Source organism: Mauremys mutica, chromosome 8 (assembly GCF_020497125.1).
Source record: "Mauremys mutica isolate MM-2020 ecotype Southern chromosome 8, ASM2049712v1, whole genome shotgun sequence".
NCBI lineage: Eukaryota > Metazoa > Chordata > Testudines > Geoemydidae > Mauremys > Mauremys mutica.
In genome coordinates this window covers 78,619,730-78,640,774 of record NC_059079.1, presented here as the reverse complement: position 1 = coordinate 78,640,774, position 21,045 = coordinate 78,619,730, and the positions used below count along the sequence as shown (strand labels likewise).

The window sequence follows — 21,045 nt, the reverse complement described above, 5'->3', positions numbered from 1 at the left end:
AGACTGAAAGACCTTGGCTTGTTTAGCCTAACCAAAAGAAGGTTGAGGGGGGATATGATTGCTCTTCATAAATATATCAGAGGGATTAATATTAGGGAGGGAGAGGAATTATTTAAGCTTAGTAACAATGTGGAAACAAGAACAAATGGATATAAACTGGACACTAGGAAGTTTAGACTTGAAATTAGATGAAGGTTTCTAATCATTAGAGGAGTGAAGTTCTGGAACAGCCTTCCAAGGGGAGTAGTGGGGGCAAAAGACATATCTGGCTTTAAGACTAAGCTTGATAAATTTATGGAGGGGATGGTATGATGGGATAGCCTAATTCTGGCAATTAATTTGGAAATTGATCTTTGATTATCAGCAGGTAAGTATGCCCAGTGGTCTGTGATGGGATGTTAGATGGGGTGGGATCTGAGTTACTACAGAGAATTCTTTCCTGGGTGCTGGCTGGTAAGTCTTGCCCACATGCTCAGGGTTTAACTGATCGCCATATTTGGGGTCGGGAAGGAATTTTCCTCCAGGGCAGATTGGCAGAGGCCCTGGAGGTTTTTCGCCTTCCTCTGCAGCATGGGGCACGGGTCACTTTCTGGAGGATTCTCTGCAGCTTGAGGTCTTCAAACCGCAATTTGGGGACTTCGATAACTCAGACATAGGTTAGGGGTTTGTTATAGAATTGGATGGGTGGGATTCTGTGGCCTGTATTGTGCAGGAGGTCAGACTAAATGATCATAATGGTCCCTTCTGACCTTAAAGTCTATGAGGGATTCCAGGAAAGGAGTCACATTGTCAGACTGTTGGGAGGAAGATGATTCGAACAGCAGCATTTTGTATATTTATATATATATTGGGGGGTGGGGTGGGGGAGAAGGAGAGCGAGGGAAAGACAAGGAGAGACCAAGACGTGGACAAGGGTTTTAATGGCCAGGATGTGGGAGAAAGGTTGGATTTTTTGCAAGGATGTAGAGGAAGAAGAAGCAGAACATGGGAGGAGCCTGGATGTGGAAAGAGAGGAGATTGCAGGTCTCGGAGATGGGGAGAGCGGTGGCGGTGATGTTAGTAGAAGTGGGTGAGGCAGAGCATAGGAGGAAAGAAGAGGAAGTTTGAATCTGAGATGACCAAGGGATTTCTAGGGAGAGGTATCATAGAGGCACTTGGTACACACGATAATGGTACAAGTCAGAAGAGATTGAGAAATCTTGCTATTCTATGTAATAAATGGACATATTGGCATATGTGGCTAAAAGTTGCTTTAATTCCATTGGGGCCCAGACTCTGCCCTGGGATGAATATCTGTGACTCTCTTTTAAACCAAGTGGTGCCAAGCCTCTGATGGCCCAGTTTAGCTGACAATCTATAATAATCATGCCATGGGTTGTGAAAAGAATAGCATGTTGGATTTACATTTGTAGTCTCACTCAAGTTCACTGATCTATGGAGCATTTAGTCTGTAATATTCAGAGAACATGTATTGTGCACACATTTTTAGTGTTCATTCTGTCTGGTTCTGGTCACAGATTTCATACATGGAAGTTATTAAGCATATGTAAACACCCCTTTAGTTGATGCAATTTGATTCGAATTTGGCTACTTTGCCAGGTAGAACGTTTTCAATGTTAGACACTGTCAGCCTGACATGTATAACAATAATGTAAATATTTAAGATCTGAGCTAAGCTGCTTTACATTACGTCCAGTTTATATTGCCTTCAAAGCACTGCAGGTTAATACAGATACTCTTGGGCTGACTTGGGGGCAGGAATCTTTTTACTTCAGCCAAACTATGGGCAACAGTTTCCTCCTGGTTCCATATTTTGGGTTGCTTATCTGCAGTCTGGAACTCAGCGTTGGGTTCTATGAATGGGGCTTTCTTTGGTATCAGTGGGACCCCTTTATGTGGAACTGAATTTGCAATATAACAGCACACAGAGCAATGTACAGGGCAGCTCAATGGTCTAAAGTCTGAATCACATTTTAAGTGCATATCAAAGTCTCTGCCTATCCTAGGTGTTTCAATAGTTACTACAGTGATAGGCTCTAAGTACTAGAGTACTGGTACCCAAATGCTTTTCTCTTTTTTAAATTGAGTTTTCACTCTAAGCTAGAGCTAAATATCCCTATTGACAGCCATTTACTCTGTTATTTAAAAAAGAAAAATATTGGCATTGGAATGAGAAGTGACGTACATCAGATTATATAAGAAGGAAACATTTTCATATGCTGTGGTTACAGAGTCCACTTCCCGAAGAAAGAGTGGTACAACTGGCCACCAAGCAGAGTGAACTATGCAGGTTCCTTAGGGCCCAGTCCAGATCCTTTGGAAGTCATTAGAAAGACTCAAGTTAACTTTGCTCGGAGTTGGATCTAGTGCATAGTACGAGTTTTAAGAGATCTTTAATAATGTAGAAAAAGTAGTAAACAGGAAATACAAACTAGTAGGAATAATAAAAGGTAGGAAGAAGGGGAAGAAAGAGAGAGGGAACTCCTGCAAAGCTGTAGCACAGGTCTGAGTTGGGGAGCACAGCCCAGGGGGAGGTGGGGAACTGTTTGTAAAGCTTAGCTTGGAAGCTCAAAGCAGTTGTTCTTTCCTTCTTTCTCTCTTTCCTGTCGCTATGCTGTTTTAGTTTCTTTAGCTCTATCTGTGCATCATACTCTTCCTGTTCAAGAGACACTGGAAGGCGTCTTTTCATGCTTTGCTTGTGAGAAAGGTTCAGATATCAGCTGCTTGGGAACACCAGCTCACTCGGGCTTGATCTTGCTCCCATTGAAGTTCATGATGAAATTCCCATTGATTTTGACAGGAGAAAGATCAAGACAAGGGAAGGCTGCTGGTAGGGACATAATGGGCCAAACCTTCAGATGGTATAAATCAGCGTACACTCTGATTCCAGTTCACACCAGCTGAGGAACTGACCCATGGATTCTTCAGTTCTACTCCATTGCTAGTCTTCAGTCAGCTGAGTAGCAAGGGATAGATATTTTGATCACAGTTTTCTGTTTTATTCTGATGTCTGTTCTCGATCACCTTCCAGAAGAGGCAGCTAATGAGACACGGGTTGTGGTGAACCTCACTGTCATTCATGGACTGCTTCTGCTTGGCTCTCTGGAGTGTTCTTGGAAAGTGAAGTGAGGGTCACTTAGAAGAGAATAATTTAGAAGGGAGGAATTTAATTTACCATCTAACCACTGAAAAAAATAACTCGGTTGGTAAGGCAATTGAAAGGCTACTTTTAAGCACAAAAGCACAGAAGATATTGCTAAAAATAGGATTTGTCCTAGGCAATTTCCTATGTTGTATTTTGTTATGTAAAGAAAGGTGTTAGGTTTTTGTAAAAGGTGATGAAGCCCTTGCATTTGCTATACACCTCCATGTCAACAGAAAGAACCTTGTCATTTACAGACTGGATCAGCTGTTGACATTATTTTTTAAGAAAGGCACCCAATTTGGATGTGGGATTATTTCCTTTCTTCATCCTTATGAGCTGAAACACACAGATCTGCGTCTGCCCTGCAGACAATCAGTGACTCCCTGTGCTGAGGCTAAACTCTACCCTGATACAAACTCAGGTGCCAATCATGTCACTAGGATGTTAGGCTGTAATTTGTCCCTTTCTGCATAGGATTGTGTTACTGTAAATGGAATCTTATAATGTACAAAGCCAGTTTCTATGTTTATTCAGTATGAAGCCTAGGATTTGCCAGACCAGACCACTGGTCCGCTGAAGCCAATGTTCTGCCTCTGGTCATAATCAATACCTGATGCTTCAAAAAAAGTGCAGTACCTCCCACCCCACCAATATATTTAGCCAAATAGGTCATGTTCTATGTGGCTGGGTGGAAATTACTTCCCTACCCTTGAAGGTAATCAATTTACATCCTGAAGCATGAGACTCAATTAGATCTATTATGTTAACATACGTAGATACAGATGTTAAGGGTCATGAAATTATCCTTACCTTTTGAAACCCAGCTAGGGTGTTTGATTTGATGGCCTCCTGAAGGAATGATTTCCACAGTTGACTACACTCTATATAAAATCAGAAGTATTTCACTTCATTTACTCTTTCTGAATTTTGAATTAATTAATTACGTAAAGTTTCTATTTATGGGACAGGGCAAAAGAAGGAAGTGACTGGTTTTATTATTATTGATTATAGAAACCCTTTGCACTCAATTAGAATGCCTTCCCTTCATACTTCTAAATTCAGCAATCAAGTTCACTGGCAAGACTCCTTTCCAAGTGAAGCAATCCTAGATTTGCTCTTGTCACATACATACATACATTCTATCATACTGCTAATAGTAACCTGACATGATATCAGAAAGGATGACCTTGTGATAGAGGTGATGGACTGGGAGTAGGTCTTGACTTTGCCACAAACTGCTGTGTGACCCTAGGCAAATCACTTAACTGTTACGTGCCTCAGTTTCTCCATCAATAAAATGGGTTTAATGATACTTACCTACCTCACAAGGGTGCTAGGTGGCTTAATTTGTAAATATCAGGGAAAAATTTGAGATCTTCGGATCCATTGAGATCCTTAGGTAAAAGGTGCTAGAAGAGTTTAAAAAAAAAGTAACCATCTTTTCCTTCTCTGAACCTCTTCAGTTTCTTCTGTACTTTCCTTAAGATGTGGTGATCAAGACTGGACATAGTACTTCAATGCTCCCGCTATGGGTGTGTATATCCCCCAATGCATATGCACAATTCAGGACTGTACATGCTCACATACAGGTGTGCTTGTGTGCACTATGAGGAGGTGTGTGTGTGTGTGTGTAAGTGTGCATTTAAAAAGTGGGCCCCAAATCAATATGTGCTCTTGTTCAATATAACATCTTCACACCATACTTTATATTATTTTCCATTGCCTTTTTAAGGCAATTAGACATCCTATATATATCATTAACTACTGCAGTGCACTGGTGGTCATCTTTATTGAACTGTCTGCCATGTCTGACTCCCAAGTATTTTCCTCCGAGGACTCTGCAAGTTCAGAGGCCAGTAAATTGGAGAAAGTGTTTGTGAAATCGAGAAACTCTTGGCATACAGTTACAGATATATATGGTCTGATTTACAGTGCTGTGCAGCAGCTGAAATTGCATTTGGATCAAGAAGGATCTTTGTGGTTATGGTTTCGGGATTCCTTGGCATAACTTCAGAATGCAGAACACTGGAGATGTTCATGAGAGGTCTACCCCCATTACTTCACATGGCTTGGGTCTGGTCTGCCTGCAGCCTTGCACTTGGATTGATTTCTCAAGGCAAACCCTTCAAGAGTAGCCTCTGAGCATCTGGTGGTAGGATCAGCCACAGCAACCTACTTGGGAGCAGTGGCAGATTAACACACAGGTCCATGGGGCGCAGGTCCACAGGGTCCGTGCCCAGGGACCCCAGCCAATTCCACCCCCTCAGGAGTGCTGGAACCTGGGTAGAAGTGGGGGGAGGGGCACTGGAACTGGGGCCCTGCCCCCTGCTCCTCCTCTTTCCCCGAAGCAGGAGCCGAGCAGTGGTAAGAGCTGCCCAGGGAGCCCGGGTCACTGTGAGGAGTCCCGGACCCTCCATCTGCCCTGGGTGGGGGCCGGGGTGAACACGAGCAGCTGCCAGTCCATGTCCCCACCCCCCGGGGCCTGCCGAACGCTCTGCAAGGAGAGGAGGCCCTGCCCCAGCTAGGTCACAGGCAGCAAGGAACCGGGCAGGGAGGGCTCCTCCAGCGTAGCTCCCACTTCTACTGGCCCAGCGTCAGCAGCTGCCGCACTCCGCCCAGGCTCACTCAGTGCCAGTGCCTGCGCCCAGCTCCTGCTGCCAGGCTGCCCTTGCCAGGTCTCCCTTGCTCCCAGTGACAGGTTGCCACTGCTGCCACCTGGGCTGTGTGTCCAAGGCAGCAACCACATGCAGCACCACTCCTCCTGTTGCCTCTGCCCTGAAACTTGCTGTTTGTCCCCCCCCAATGTCCCCTGACCCCCAAACTACGCCCATGCCGCCGCCGCTTCGCACCTGCCTGAGGCTACTACACCTATCTTAAAAAGTGTGGGGGCATGGCCCTCCTGAGCCATCAGTCAGGGCCACCCGGGGAGGCGGGGCAAGTGGGACAATTTGCCCCGGGCCCTGCAGGGGCCCCCACGAGAATATAGTATTCTATAGTATTCTGTAGTTTTTCTTATGGAAGGGGCCCCCGAAATTGCTTTGCCCCAGGCCACCTGAATCCTCTGGGTGGCCCTGCCTTCAGTGCTGGCACCTCTGGGCCCCCAGGGTGTGGAGGGCCCATATGTTTTGTGCCCAGGGCCCCAATAAATCTTAATCTGCCTCTGCCTGGGAGCTGCTCCACTAACATGCAGTTCTCACCCATCCTGCTTGTCACACTGCTGGGACTTTCCACGCTGTGAATGAGTTGTGAGGTGAACCCTTTAAGAGATATCCACTTCCTTTCCTGCCACAGGCAGTGGCAGAGTCACAGCCAAGAGATGCCATGACTCCAACCTGGCCTGGGCCTACCCTTCCCCCATTGAGATTTTCCGCTCTGGGTGGGGTGAGCCCTTTGACATCCCTCCAGCTTTTGGTTCCTTCACTAAACTTCTGCTAGTGTGCCGAGGAGTAGGACCCTTGCAGAAAACCATGGGTCACTGTGCAGATTCTGTACAGAGAGCCCTACGTTTTCAGAAGTGATGAGTGATTTGGGGTGCTTCAGGTTTTGGTTCTTAACTTCAGGTACCTTGGGCCTCGCCGTCAGAAAGTGCTGAGCACCTTTTTAAGGCTTCTCAAATTGGGGACCCAAGAATGGAGGCGCTCTTTAATTTGTTGTCAATTATTACAATAGCACCCAAAATCACTGTTCACATTGAAAATGTAGACCATGTGTGCTATCTAATTGTGTTTGGAAGGATTGGATTTTTATCTGTAAATGTCAGTAAACATGGATTTCACTGTGTACACACAAACCTACGAGAAATATTTCCGTTGATAATTGAAATTTACAGATAAGCAAAGTAAGAAGGGTGCTGCTTGAAAACTCATTAGAGTTTGATTTAACGATTTTAACTTTGTATATGTTGATATGTGATGAGGACAATTTTTGTTCCAACAATTATAAAGCTTTAACTTTTTGAATCTCGAAGTCTACTGTCATTAAATAATTATTGGCTGATCCCATATAATTTCCCACAACTGAAAATTTAAACAGATAAAAATAGAAAAAATAATTAAAGCTAAACATCAATATTATCCATCAAAATTACACAAAAATACAAATCAAATTCTGCCCAGCCAATATATAATATATAGTATGCTATGAAACCATGTATAATAATGAGGAATCAAAAATACACAATTCCAAAGGAAGCCTTTTGAGTAACAGCTAGACGCAATCATTAACTTACTGACCGTTGTGGTCCCTTCTATCCCTATGAGTCTGTACCTGTCACATGGGGATGACATTAGAACAAGAAGCTCAGTGGCGGAGCTGGTCAGGACATGGGGAATTTTCTGCAGAAGATTTCAACATTTCTTTGAAAAAACAAAAATACAAAAACTGAAATGCTTTTGGGTTTCAGCCAAAAAGAAAAGAACTGTCAGCTTTCATTTTTTTTTACATGTTCATCTTTTCCACAGAAAGCAGGCACTTTCCCTGAACTTTTTATTTAGTCAAACCCTCATTTTTCCATCAAAAAAACAATTTAGAAAATTTCCACCCAGCTCTGCTCAGGGGGTTTGGGTTCAAAGTTTGTGAACCAAAGTTTTCCTCATTTTCAGATGGATTTCACTTTGCGATTCAGCTGTGAACAAGCCACAAGAAGGTGATAATTAATCAAAATGGGCATATCATAGTATTTGTCTTGAAACTGTAAATTGTCCCAGTCTCTCTTGAAGGGTGTGAGTCTCACTGAACCTTTCAACAAACATGCGCTCCTAGGTTGTAAAGAAACCTGCAGCTGGGCAAGTTTCATGGGGCCTGTTGTTTGTTATTAGTTGTGAAGCACCGGCAATGTGCTCAGTTGAACAAGACACAAAATGGAGACCGTCCTGAAGAGCTTCCAGTCCAAGATGGGTGGGCTGCCTAACAAAAGCTTTGCACAGCATTACGTGTGAGGCTTACTGAATGAGATCATCTTTTTCAAACAGAGAAACCTTCAAACGATGGGGGCCTCTATCACTGCACCTTGTTATTATCTGAACTGTTCATGCCGGGGTTCTCTTGCTGCAGAAGCCAAGAGAAGTGCAGGATTTGGGAGTCCTACAAAGCCTGTCTGCACAGCTGCAGTTCTGAAGCATAAATAAGAATCTGCCTCGCCCTCCCTTCCGCATACAGAGCTGCTCAGGTGGCTTAGTGCCCCAGTTTAATGCGGGGGGGAGAGGGGTGCTGTTGCACCTGATAATGCTTTCTCTCAATCCGGTGGCACAGAGGCTCCTGAGAATTTCCTACGAGCAGGAAGCTGTTAGTGGAAGTAATGGCTAGCTCGGAGAAGCACTTCTGCTACAACAACAAAGAGCCCTTTGATCCTTTCCATTTGGAGAACTTAAAACAAGAAAACAAAACTCCAATAAGACCAAGTTGGGCTGTAAAAGGAGAGGGGGAGAGAAGGAGCACCAAAGAACTCGGGAGTGTAATTGTAGAAGTAGCAAATGTTTTGGCACTTTGATCTGCTTCGTGTCAGTTCAAGATGTTTCATGTTTAATACCGGAGAGCCATTCACCAAATGCTCTGCACAAACAATACAAGGCCGCCTATTGGTAATTCCAGGGCATTTGGAGAGAGACTCGCTCAAACTCAGCCCTTTTAACTCCAGTGAGTTCAGTTACATCAGGGGTGACTTTGGCCTGCTGTGCATAAAAGGATCCATTTACAGAGACACCTCATTGTGAAGTGGTAGCACAGGGCAGATGTTACCTTGCTGAGCCCACTGGATAAAGAAGCTGCAGCCATATGTGTTCATTATCTCATGACCTGGTAGCAATTTAAAAATGGGGGACAGATCTTCAGCTGGTGTGAACTGGAGACGCTCTATTGAAATCAGTGGAGCTATGCCAATTTACCCCAGCTGCGGTTCTGGCTCCTTTAGTCCAGCAGGGTTTGTTTTCTCCTCACTGCAGTGCTGTCTCTCGCCTTTATACAAGCATGAGGGATATATGAGAATTTTCTTTGGGAGCTGGAATATAGATCAAGTTTTTTACACAGTAGTTTATAAGAAACTTATCAAAGAATAGCTAACAGTTACCACATCTTTGTGCCTGGGATGTATAAAAAAAATCACTGAATTAATATCCCAGGAGAGAACTGAGGTCCCAGGAAAGGGTTTTTCTAGTACCTGGTTGTTCTCCTCACTACTGGACTGGGACATTGTCCCTCTTGTAGCCCCATCTGCAAGGATCTGCGTTGCGATCGCTCTTCCCAACGCAGATCACAGTGTGAGTTGAAAGCCAAACCTTCTGACTGGTGCAGACTCCTGCAGATAGATGCATGTGTGCCAGATGCAAGCAAGAGGAGGCCTGCTGCAAATAGTCTCTGCTTTGAGAGGGAAAGGGAGAAGGAAAGCAGAGCAACAGCAGCTAAAACATTTATGCGTTAAAGTTTCATTTGCCCATAGGCTCCCCTACAAGAAAATGCCTTTCATGTGGGCATATAGCAATGGACTGCAGAGAAAATCACATCCTTGGTGTTAGACGGTGGAGTGTTTGCTTCCAAATCAGCAATGCACTGTAAGGTTGGGTGTGTCTTCACCAAGTCCTGCCCCTGTTGTTTCTGGGAGTTATGTCACAGCTTTAACTAGCATTGGTTGAGAAGATGGTTTTTTTTTCACTCATAAAAATTTTACCTGTCAAAGGCAGAATATCTATTTTTGATATAAGAAAAGGGCATCTCTCTAGTACCTGATGTATCTATGGGTAGGGTAGGGTAGCTACTGGGATTGGGAAGATGTTTTGTTTGCATAGATTATTTTCCCCAGCCATCTTTAATGAACACTTTCTCTACATATGCATTTTCCTTTGATGGCTTTTGACTGTCTTGTGTAATTACCTGTGATTTATAGTGATGATGTGATGTAGTGCCTAGGTGTGGTGTGGTGGCACTGTGACTGGGTGTTTGTATCAAAGCAATTATGTCAGGCGAGGAAAAAAACCTCCATAGCTTGCATAAAAAAATTGTGCTTGAAAAGATTTCTTCCAAGGAACTGAGATTGCCTGCCTTCACTCTGGAATGACATTCCCGTCGGCGGTTTGTAATAAAAGTTCATTTCTTGGCTTATTTTTACATAAACCTTCAGGCATTTATATTCATTCATGATCGCAAGACTTCTGTCTTATTAATGGGTCCGTGTCAGCAATACAAATGTTTGATTGGAGTATGTTTTGAGGAACTATGAGCAAAGGGATGATCTGGTGGTTTGGGCACCAGCCTGGGACTTAGGAGATCTGGGTTTAATTCCCTGCTCCACCACAGATTTCTTGCGTGAACTTGAGCAAGCCACTTAAGGCCAAATTCACAAAAGGATGTAGGCACCTGGATCCCAGAATCAGGCCCCCCTGGGATTCATAAACCTCCCACTCATGTGCCCTGAACCCTGTAGGTGCCTAAACTCTCTTGGCACCTAAATTTTTGCAGTAAAAGTGCTCTAGGTGCCTGTATTTGTGCCTCTGAGCATGCACATTGCAGCTCCACACCAAGTGTGTGGATATCTAAGCCCCAGAGTGATGCACAAACCACAGAAGATGGGCATTCCTCGGCCTATCTCACCTGCATGACTCAGTCCAGTAGGAACTTACACACAGTGGCTGAGGAGGGGGAGAGGAGGAAGTTCCTTATAACGTTTAGCCCAGTGGTTAGGACTCACCTAGGATATGGGAGATCCCTGGTTCCACTCCCCACTCAGGCAGAGAAGGGATTTAAACTGGGATTTGTCACCTTTCAAGGGAGTGCCCTGACCACTGGGCTGTGGGATATTCTCATGGGGGGCTCTCTCCTGTTGAAACTCTTTCACTGTGGACAAATAATGAAAGAATCATTGGCCAGAGAGACAGCAAGCATGAGAAGGACTCTGTAGCCTGGTGGTTACAGCACTCACTCGGAAGGTGAAAGACCCTGGGATCCAGTCCTCTGCGCCAATGACTTTTAAAAATTATTTATCCACAGTGGAACAGCTTCAGGAGGCGAGCCCCACACCAGAGTGTCCCATATCCCTGGGGTTAGGGCACTTGCCTGAGAGGTAGCAGATTCCTGTTCAAATCCTCTCTCCCACTCAGGTGAAAGGGGGACTTGACCTGGTGGTCTCCCACCTCCCAGGTGAGTGCTCCAGCCACTAGGCTCAAAGTTCTGAGGCTTCTGCTTGCAGCAGCATTATAGGCACCTAATGCCAAGAGTGTTTGCAACTGAGACTCCCAAGCAGAGGGAGGGGCCTCCCCACGCCCACCTCTGAGGGAGGGGTGGGGCTTAGCATACACCCCTCAGCTTGCCTTCTCGCATTGGATGCCTTAGGTGAGGAGCCTCCTACTTGTTTTTTGTGAATCCCATTCCAAGTTTCTCTCTCTCCTCATTCATTGTATAAGGAACCCAGGAGCCTAACTCAGGGGTTGTGGATCCCAGAGGTTTTGTAGATGGCTAAAAATTAGGTGGGGTGACACGCAGTTCCCTATCTGTGCAGTGGGGATAACAGCACTGTCCTACCTTACAGGGGTTTTATGAGGAGAAATGCATTAGTGACTGTGAGGTGCTCAGTTGTTCTAGTGCTAGGGGCTGTCCATACATTACAGAACACATTGTTTGGTGATGTTTTTGAAGACCCACCCACCCATTGTAACTCTTTGTAACACCGAAACAAACACGCACAAGTAAGGACCCACTCACCCCCTAATGTGTTACATGATTTATGGACAGCCCCATATATGTACCTATGATAGATAATTTTCTTCCTGAGAGTTGGCCTCTACAGAGCTATGCTGTTTGACACCAGCTGAGGAACTGGCATAAGTAAAGAGGATATAATAGAGATCTATACATTCATGACTGGTGTGCAGAAAATAAATAAGGAAGTGTTATTTACTCCTTCTCATAACACAAAAACTAGGGGTTATTCATTTCATTTGGTAGGCAGCAGGTTTAAAACAAACAAAAGAAGTATTTTTCATACAATGCACAGTCAACATGTGGAACTCATTGCCAGAGGATGTTGTGAAGGCGAAGACTATAACAGGGTTCAAAAAAGAAGTAGATAAGTTCATGGAGGATAGGTCTATCAATGGCTATCAACTAGAAGCTTTTATTTGCCAGAAGCTGGGAATGGGCGACAGGGGATGACTCACTTGATGATTCTCTGTTCTGTTCATTCCCTCTGGGGCACCCGGCATTGGCCACTGTTGGAAGACAGGATACTGGGCTAAATGTCCTGACTCAGTATGGCCGTTCTTACGTTCTTAAGTATAAAGTAGTTTGTCAGTATAACTGAGTTACATTGAATGTGTGGGGAGAGGGAGGCAGATCTCCATGAGCTTTTCAGTTACTATCTAAAGGATACAGGAGATAACACTCCAACCCGAGTAATTTTTCTGGCTAAGGAGTGTGTCTGAAGGAAGTAATAAAAGTTGAATGGGGCTAGCTTGGGAAAGTGAAATGGCCATAGAACTTGTGTCAGTTCTTGTGAAGAATCGGCCCCAGTAGCCCAAGTGTGCAACTGTTTGACGCCTATTGTACTCAGCACATTTCACCTCAAAGGCTCTCCAGTCCTTTATGAGCAATCCACGTACAGCAGTAATGCAGCCATCTCTGGGGAGGGTGGTGGTGGCCAGCCAGCACACAAGCACTCTGCACAGTATTAGGCAAAGAAGGACAAAGTAGGATCCTAAGCCTACGTAAAAGGGTGTTGTTTAATGTATAAATGTTATAGATCAAGCTGCCTTTCCTTTTACTGGAAATTAAAGTTTGGGCCTGAACCAAGATCCTGGATCTGAGCCCTTCCAATTCCAGATCTGAACTCAAACTTCACAAGTGGAGCGTCTCTCTCTCTGGTCTCAACCTGCACGGTATCCTAGAAAGGTGCCAACCCAGCATGAAATTCACTCCTGTGCCGAGGGCGTGCACCAGGCTTGTGCTATCACATAAGTCCTATTTTATGGGCTGAAGTAAAACTGAAGTGGTGCGCAGCTTTGTGCCAACCCCATGCACTGGTGTGAATCTCCCCCTCCCGCACTGCATAGCAATGTAATCATGCAAGGGACACACTTCAGTGTCCATCTCTCATGTTTTCAGGGATTCTATACATTTCAAGAATCTGTCTCAGAATCCATTGCTTTAATTAGAGCACTACTACTTTGTATTTAGAGTGCATTTTGCCAGCTAAGTATCTATGAAATTAATACATACTGTAACTTGGCAGGATCTCCCCATTGAAGTCTACTTGAGTAGTGTGCAACCCAATATCAGCAGCATATTTTTGGACTAAGAATTCTTTGGAAAAGACAGTCAGCTAGAATACAGGGTTTTTTTCTTTACCCTCAAACAGCCAGTTCTTGTGTTTGACAATTAAATCTGGTTGGGGCCATTTCTCTTTTCTTTCTCCTCCTCTTGAATCTTCTTAAGGGGAGTTGCTGTCTCAGGAGGTGGGGGGGGGAGGGGAGAGTATGGGGGGAGGGACGGAAGAGGGAAGTTTCAGGACAAACAAGACACCAGGGAGTACTGAACACATTTTTAGGTTGGGGATTTACTGCTATTTTCTTCTAGAGGTTTAAATTGGAAGCTGCTTGTGATTTAGGAGCATGAATCTGAGGACTGTGCCGCAATTCAGGAAGGCACTTAACCATGTGCTTTATTTTAAGCCTGCGCTTAATTTTCATTGACTTCAATGAGACTTAGCCAAAGCTAGGGAAGTGCTGAAGTGCCCTTCCTGAACTGGTGCCTTTACCAAATAGCATTTCTTAGAAGCTTGTCTAGGTATTGTCATAGTCTGGACCAGGGGTTCTCAAACTGGGGGTGGGGACCCCTCAGGGTGTCACAAGGTTATTACCTGGGGGAGGTCGCACGAGGTTATTACATGGGAGATCGTGAGCTGCCAACCTCCACCCCAAACCCCGCTGTGCCGCCAGCATTTATAATGCTGTTAAATATATAAAAAAGTATTTTTAATTTATAAGGGGAATTGCACTCAGAGGCTTGCTATGTGAAAGGGGTCACCAGTAAAAAAGTTTGAGAGCCACTGGTCTGTACTGAAGATTACAATGCACTCCAGAAAATCACCACGCTGAGGGTCAAATGCAATGCTGACATCATAACTCTTAGACCCAAGTTCTTTGGTGTAGTAACTTGGATGGGCATTGAGGTTCTCACTGGAAGAAGGGATATGGACCCACCTTCCAGACTGAGGATCCTCTCAGCAGATAACTCAGCGTAGGTTCTTTGGAACTAGCACCCCTGCCCCCCCGCACCTCCCCGAAAGACTGGAAGTTCTGTGAACCGGTGGAACTTCTAGCTCTTTTGCTGCACTAATTTCCCCCAACCAACCAGTGCACTGAGTGGTAGATCTCTCTTTTCTGCCTCCCCAGTTCCTACCCTCTTCTTCTGTGTAAGGGAGCTGCATCAATATTGCTGTGTGTTGGGCCATCTGCATTCCTGGAGGTTGGTTGGATGGATTGTCCCTTATACTACAGAATCTGATTGGAATGAGAGGAGAACAGAAGGAGATTGAAATAATTTTTTGTGCACCAGAGACCTTAGACTCCTTCAGGACTCCACACTCACGTATTTTACTGCTTTAATTTCAATATTTTAGCTGACTTCCCAGGAGGATGGTGGGATTTTGTTCAGCTGAAGTGCATTGGAATTGAATTTGAGCCAGTTCCCTCCCTGTTGTGTCTCTAGTGAAGGCAATGCAGTTATACTAAGTCAGTTTGGCCCCATATTGATGACGTGCTCTGGCTTGACAGGAGACATGCTCATATATTCATACAATGAGGGCCTGATACCAGTGAGAGTTTTGTCACTGATTTAAATGGGAACAGAACTGGGCCTCAAATGAGTGGCAACTGTTGAAATTAAGGTGACATTTATAAATTACTTTATTAATAATCCCTAAAGGATGAATAGAAATTGCTTTTTCACTAATAGATTATCTCAGGGACAGATTACATGATGTAGAGACCCTGCTATATAAGTGATTTATGTTCTATATTCCCAGTCTATCGGGGTTTATAACAGATGCTATAAAATCATCTGTCTGTTTCTACAACATGCCCTAGCACACATAAGAATGATTTACTTGGAGAAAAGCAATTTCTGTTCGTTATCCATGAATTATCTTAAAGTACGTGTACATGTCACCTTAATTTCACGTTGTTATATGATTTAGTGCCTTCTTTTCCAGGCTACATTTATTTTTATGGACCTTGTTTGCTTCAAATTAGCCCTGAACCTGGCCCAAAGTAGTATCCTCTCTTCCTACTCTTCATTGCTCTTCCTTAGACTCTGCTGGCATATTTCGAGACATAAACACAGAAAATACCTTTAATAATAATTTAACCCCCCGCAACATTTTCTTCTTTTAATTCCAGTCTCACCTCTGGGTATGTCTAAGTGTTCCACAAGAAAATTACATTGTAGTGCAAGCAGAAAGCCCCAAAATGGATATATTAAAAGTGGTCAAATTTTCATAGAAACAAGGTCATGGGTCAAATCCAGGACCTTTCTGCAAATGTAGGGAAAATGAGCTTTCCAATTCCCTGCTATACCTAATAGCTCAGAAGGAATTTGGTTGGTTCATCAGCACCTAATTTTGTGTGAACTTGATACTCAGCCACATTAGTGTTTACATTGTATTAATTGTTGAAAGGTATGTGCCGGGCCCAGTTTTGAGTGAACCAGGGGCTGTTTCTGGCTTCACATTGAAACCTGGTGGAATTCTGCAGTGTCATCTGTTTTCTCACTGTGGTTTTGATTGAACTCTGAACTCAAAAGATGAGCCCCGGTGAACTGAAACCACTGGGTTTTGCACAGCCCTGCCCTTCCTCAAAGCATTTGTAAGCTCAAAATTATAGATGATAAAATATGACCTTTATGCTTTCCCAAATATGGAGGATGCTAAGTAGCAGAGCTGGCTTCAACCCCTGTCAATGTGCATGGACTCCTGATTATGTATATTTGCTGGGCAATGTATATTTCTGGGCCTCTTCTCAAACTTTTCCCTCATATGATTCTGTGTTGCTATTGTAGAATTGTTTATGAACTCCCCTTGCCCTCTTAAGGAGACAGGTACTATACAGTTTGTGTAGCAAACAAAAGGCTTTGACAAGATGATATGTTAATGGTTTCAAGTTTAAAATAACATAAATGCATCCATGAGTAGATGATCTAAGAGGAATGGATAGTTCTGGAGATTAGTGGTGAATTATGGAGCCTTTCCCCTTTGGTTGCCTCTTTGAATCCAACCTAGGTTGGCAGTGACTCTGAGTTAAGCTGATTTTGGTAGCTCATACAAAATAATTTGGAGATCTCAGGTCTAATGAATTCTAAACCAGCACAGATTGGCTGTGCCTTTCTCTTGACTCAGATTCTGAGTTTAACAGCATCTGACAAATTGTACCAAGCTCTGCAATGATTTTCTAGACAAGCATTTAGAAGGGAGCAGACTGAAGAGTACCAGTTTCACTCTGTGTGCTCATGTCTCTGGAGGTGAACGGCTGGTGCTATTCCTATCTGTTCTGCCTGGCCCATTTTCAGACATACGTAGCGATGATTCTGCCAGAGCTCTGTGATTAATCCTTTGCCTCCTGTGATCTGCTGCAGCTTCTGTGCAGTGGCATGTTAATTTTATTTTTCTCAGGCATTTGGGGAATTAGTTTGCTAAGGACTGAAAGGGCTTTGACTGTTTTGTTTGTTCACGGGCAATTGTAGCAATAATTCTACATATAAGCTATTCAGTGTAGCATAAGCAACTTCTTATATGGTACTTACCGACCTTTGGAAAGCACTTTGAGGGCTACAGATGAAAAGCCCTATATTATTTATTTATTAGTTGTAGCAGTCTAATCCAGCTCCCACTGAAGTCAGTGGGAACCTTTCCTTTCGCTTAAGTGAGTTGTGGATTAGGCCCTATATAATGTTCCGTATTTTGTTTATGGTTGTTGCCCCTTTTTGACATGAGCAGCTAGTTGACGTTTGGGGGCTTGTGCGTGTTCGAGTAGAAAGTGGTGGTAGTCAGGTATTTCTCTGATGCCGTTTTGTGTATATACAAAGAATGTATGAAGTCCTGTGTCTTGGAACACAGAAGGAATAAAACAGCAAGAAACAGCTTCTTTTACTCACAGCACCAAGAGCGCTTTTTTTTTTAGCCTGCACCCTGACCTGAAAAACCTCTACCCAGGGTCAGTGACATGCATTTAGCTGCTCGTTCAGGCTGCCTCTCTCACTCTGTTCTTGGCTGACCTCAGTTTCTGAGATCTTTCATCCCCCAACCCAGGGCTGGCTCCAGGCACCAGCTTATCAAACAGGTGCTTGGGGCGGCAACTCTGGAGCAGGGCGGAACTTTCAGGTATTCGGCGGCAATTTGGCATAGGGTCCCTCACTCCCACTCGGAGCGAAGGACCTCCCGCTGAATTGCCTCAGATCGCGATCGCGGCTTTTTTTTTTTTTTTTTTGGCTGCTTGGGGCGGCAAAACCCCTGGAGTCGGCCCTGCCCCGACCTTCCCCTATCCAAAAGAATACTCAGTCAAAAGATCCTCAGCAGGTTCCCACACACCTTTTGTCTTAGGTGGTGCTTACCGCTATGTTAGTTGAAGGGTGAGTTCACACCTACCAATCTCAATGGGGTATTAATTCAGTCCATAACAAGGTTTCACCCGGATCATAACACTATTGTGAAGGTTCTGTAAATATTCCCAAAGATGGGATGGATAGTTATAGTTCTGATGTATTTAGAAAAGAAAAAGAAATTAATGAAAGACTTGATACAGGAGGCATCATCTGACCTGTGGTTTATTTCATGGACTGTTTCAGTTATTCAGCAGTTAAAGGTAAAATAGCAGTATATTCTGGCATAGGATTATAGTGTTTGTAGGATTTCCGCTTGGCTGAAATACTTAAATATCCTATTATGTGATGCCGTGACTCTTGCAGTGCTGCTGCATGCATTGTATAAATTAGAGATTTGCCTGAACCTAAACCACAGATCAAAATGCTGCTGGATTTCCAAATCCAGATCTGGTTTAGAATTTTGCAAATGGTCCCAACTGTAAACTGTCCTGAACCAAAACCCTCAATAGCATTAGTCCCAAATGTTGGGATGTTTGGCATCTGGATTTCTAGTATAAATGCCCCATCCTCCATTATAATGATTTCCCTTGAAAAGGAGGCTTAGGAGACCTTCCTGAGAAAGTGAGCCTACTGCTCTGAGTACAGGCCTAGGAGCTCCAGTTCTGGCTCTGATGATGGCACCATCTGTAGCCTTAGTAGCCATAGTAAAGTGATGTAAAGGTAAACTTTTAAAAGTAAGTTCTTTGACGTTTGAGTGTCCATTTTTTACTCCATGATTTAAAAAAAAAATAGAGGCCAAAAGTTAGGTTCCACAGTTCGGCCCCGAAATAAAGAGCCCGGGATGAGATTTTGAAAAATTGGTACCTAAGTAAACAGACAGATTTTCAAAAATGCTGCGCAACCCAGACGTCCCTTTGATGTCAGTGGGAGATCTAGGCACTCAGCACCTTTTTGTGCTCAGCTCCCCATCTTTCCAATGAAAATACCAGTCTGCACCTCCCAGGAATCGTATGGCTAGTTAATGTTTGGGTTGCCAATGGGCAGCGCGTTGGAAATTAAGGATGAAATTTCAAAAGCACCTTAGTAGGGGAAGTTCCCCATCTTGCATGGGTGTGGTGGGTTCAATGGCGGTTGGGCATCAAAGCATTTTTGAAAAGAGCAGTCTAAATTCTGGGAGTTGAACTAAATGAATACTTAGTTCATGGCAAGCAGGGGTCTAAATCTATTCTGCACTATCCCTCCGCACACTAAGCGTCTTTGTGGACCCTGCTGCTGTGCATTAAAAGTTCCCTAGTGCTCTTTGATCTACCCCGCTTCGAAATGGTAGATTGACACCCCAGCTTGCTGACAATTTAGGGCTTCTCTAAACAAACATTAAGTGTTGTTGTTCGCCCTGTTCAAGATTCCTACAAGTAGCTCTTCTGATGTATGCTTCACAGAGGGATATGTTTTATTGGGACAGGCCACAATGGGGGAGGTTTATGAAGTTGAGTGACTACTTGCTATTTGTGTCTTTGAAAATCTCCCTATGAAAACTAGATCCCTGTGTTAGGAGTGTTTAAAAAAAAAAGAAAGAAAGAAAACAAAACAAAAGGCACCCTTGAATCAAACAATAGTGTTAATGGTTCATTTTGAATATTTCAACTGATATTTCTCCCCCTAGAGAGAGCAGGACTCAAAACAGGAGAGAACAGGACCAGATCCTGTAATTGCTCTTTTATGCAAAATTGCTATTTGGCCAAGCGGTTTGCAACTGATTGAAATGAATCTTCTTTCCCTTTTGCAGCCTGACGGCACCAGCAAAGAGTGTGTCTTCATTGAAAAAGTCCTAGAAAACAACTACACAGCACTGATGTCTGCGAAATACTCTGGCTGGTACGTTGGATTTACCAAAAAGGGAAGGCCACGAAAAGGGCCCAAGACCCAGGAAAACCAACAAGATGTGCATTTTATGAAAAGGTACCCAAAAGGTCAAGTGGAGTTACAGAAACCTTTCAAGTACACCACAGTGACCAAGAGGACTAAGAGAATACGACCTACCAACCCCAGTTAAAAGATAGACAAAAACAGTGTCACAATAATAAACCACAAAAAAACTGCACCAGAGGAATATTTTTACATTAAAAATAAGGAAGAAGCTCTATTTTTGTACATTGTGTTTAAAAAATAATTAAAAAAATTAAAAAAAAATAAAAAAGACTGGATGGCAAACGCTGGGGGAAGCTGTTAGGGATTTATTGTGACTTGAAAAACAAAATGAACTGCTCTATTTAAATTGACTTCTTGTTGACACATAGGTGCTTATTTCTCTTTTTGGAACGGACAACTTTTCAAGCAGATCCCCAGAGGAAAAACAATTAATATTAAATAAAATAAAACCAAAGAAAACCAAAGTTCTTTCCCAAAGTTACTGAGACCCTGCCCCAAAAATCACCAGTTTTGCAGTAATCTATTTATTGTCTGCTGCAAACTGTCCCGAGACAAGATGGTGTGTGCGGCAGTGATTGAGTTTCCGTGGAGTTCTCAATGCATCGATCTTCTGTAACCTTTCTGATGACATAAGGTGTCACGGCTCTGTGATCCTGCATTATGCTCAGTTCTGGAGAATGCTGCTAAATACATTCAATTGACTAAAAGTGACCTAATACACCAATGATAAGGGAATATTTTAAAACCAGCTATATTATATATATTATATATATATATAAGCTATTTATTTCACCTCTCTGTATATTGCAGTTCCATGAACCAAGTATTACTGCCTCAACAATTAAAAAAATTATTTAAAACACATGTACATATTGCTGTAATTCACACTTTTTGATTATTGCTATGAACTTTTATCCTTCTATCACAGTGGTAGCCACTCTGTAGTTAAGGTCGGAACTAGCTTCCCATTATAAGCTTGATTTTCAATCCTCCCCCGGTTTTCCCCAATAGAAACCAGTCTTTCATGGCCTAATGGACTGAGTCCTATGTTGGGAACCAGGAATTCACAGAGTTCTTCCACCACTGAAACTTTGTCCAGACTAAGATTGAAAGCTGTGTTGTTAGATCTTGTTTGTTTGCTCAGTCTAATGGACACTTTCTAAAACTCTAGTTTTATGCTAATCTGCCCCATAGATCTTTGATGTGACCAGTTTAACATACACTAAAGTACAACTTGCCATGTCTTGACTAGAGTTTTAGAAGGCATTATTTGTTTCAGGCTAGCCAATATAGTTTAATATTATACCTTTTAAACCCTAGAACCTTGATTTCCTTCATGACCTTGGGTAAGTCACTTAACATTTCTGGGACTCAGTTTCTCCACATGTAAAATG

The 21,045-nt window shown here is 43.4% G+C and overlaps 1 protein-coding gene across 14 annotated transcripts in view; it reads left to right on the top strand.

The window, feature by feature from the left end:
- The window catches only part of FGF18 (fibroblast growth factor 18), a 109,627-nt gene extending 89,261 nt beyond the window's left edge, over positions 1-20,366 (top strand). For all 14 annotated transcript variants that reach the window (XM_045028094.1, XM_045028099.1, XM_045028106.1 and 11 more), the window contains one exon: positions 19,509-20,366. In XM_045028094.1, the coding sequence (XP_044884029.1) occupies positions 19,509-19,775 (267 nt within the window). In that variant the 3' untranslated portion in view covers positions 19,776-20,366. The remainder of the gene's footprint in view (positions 1-19,508) is intronic.
- The last annotated feature ends 679 nt before the right edge of the window (positions 20,367-21,045 follow it).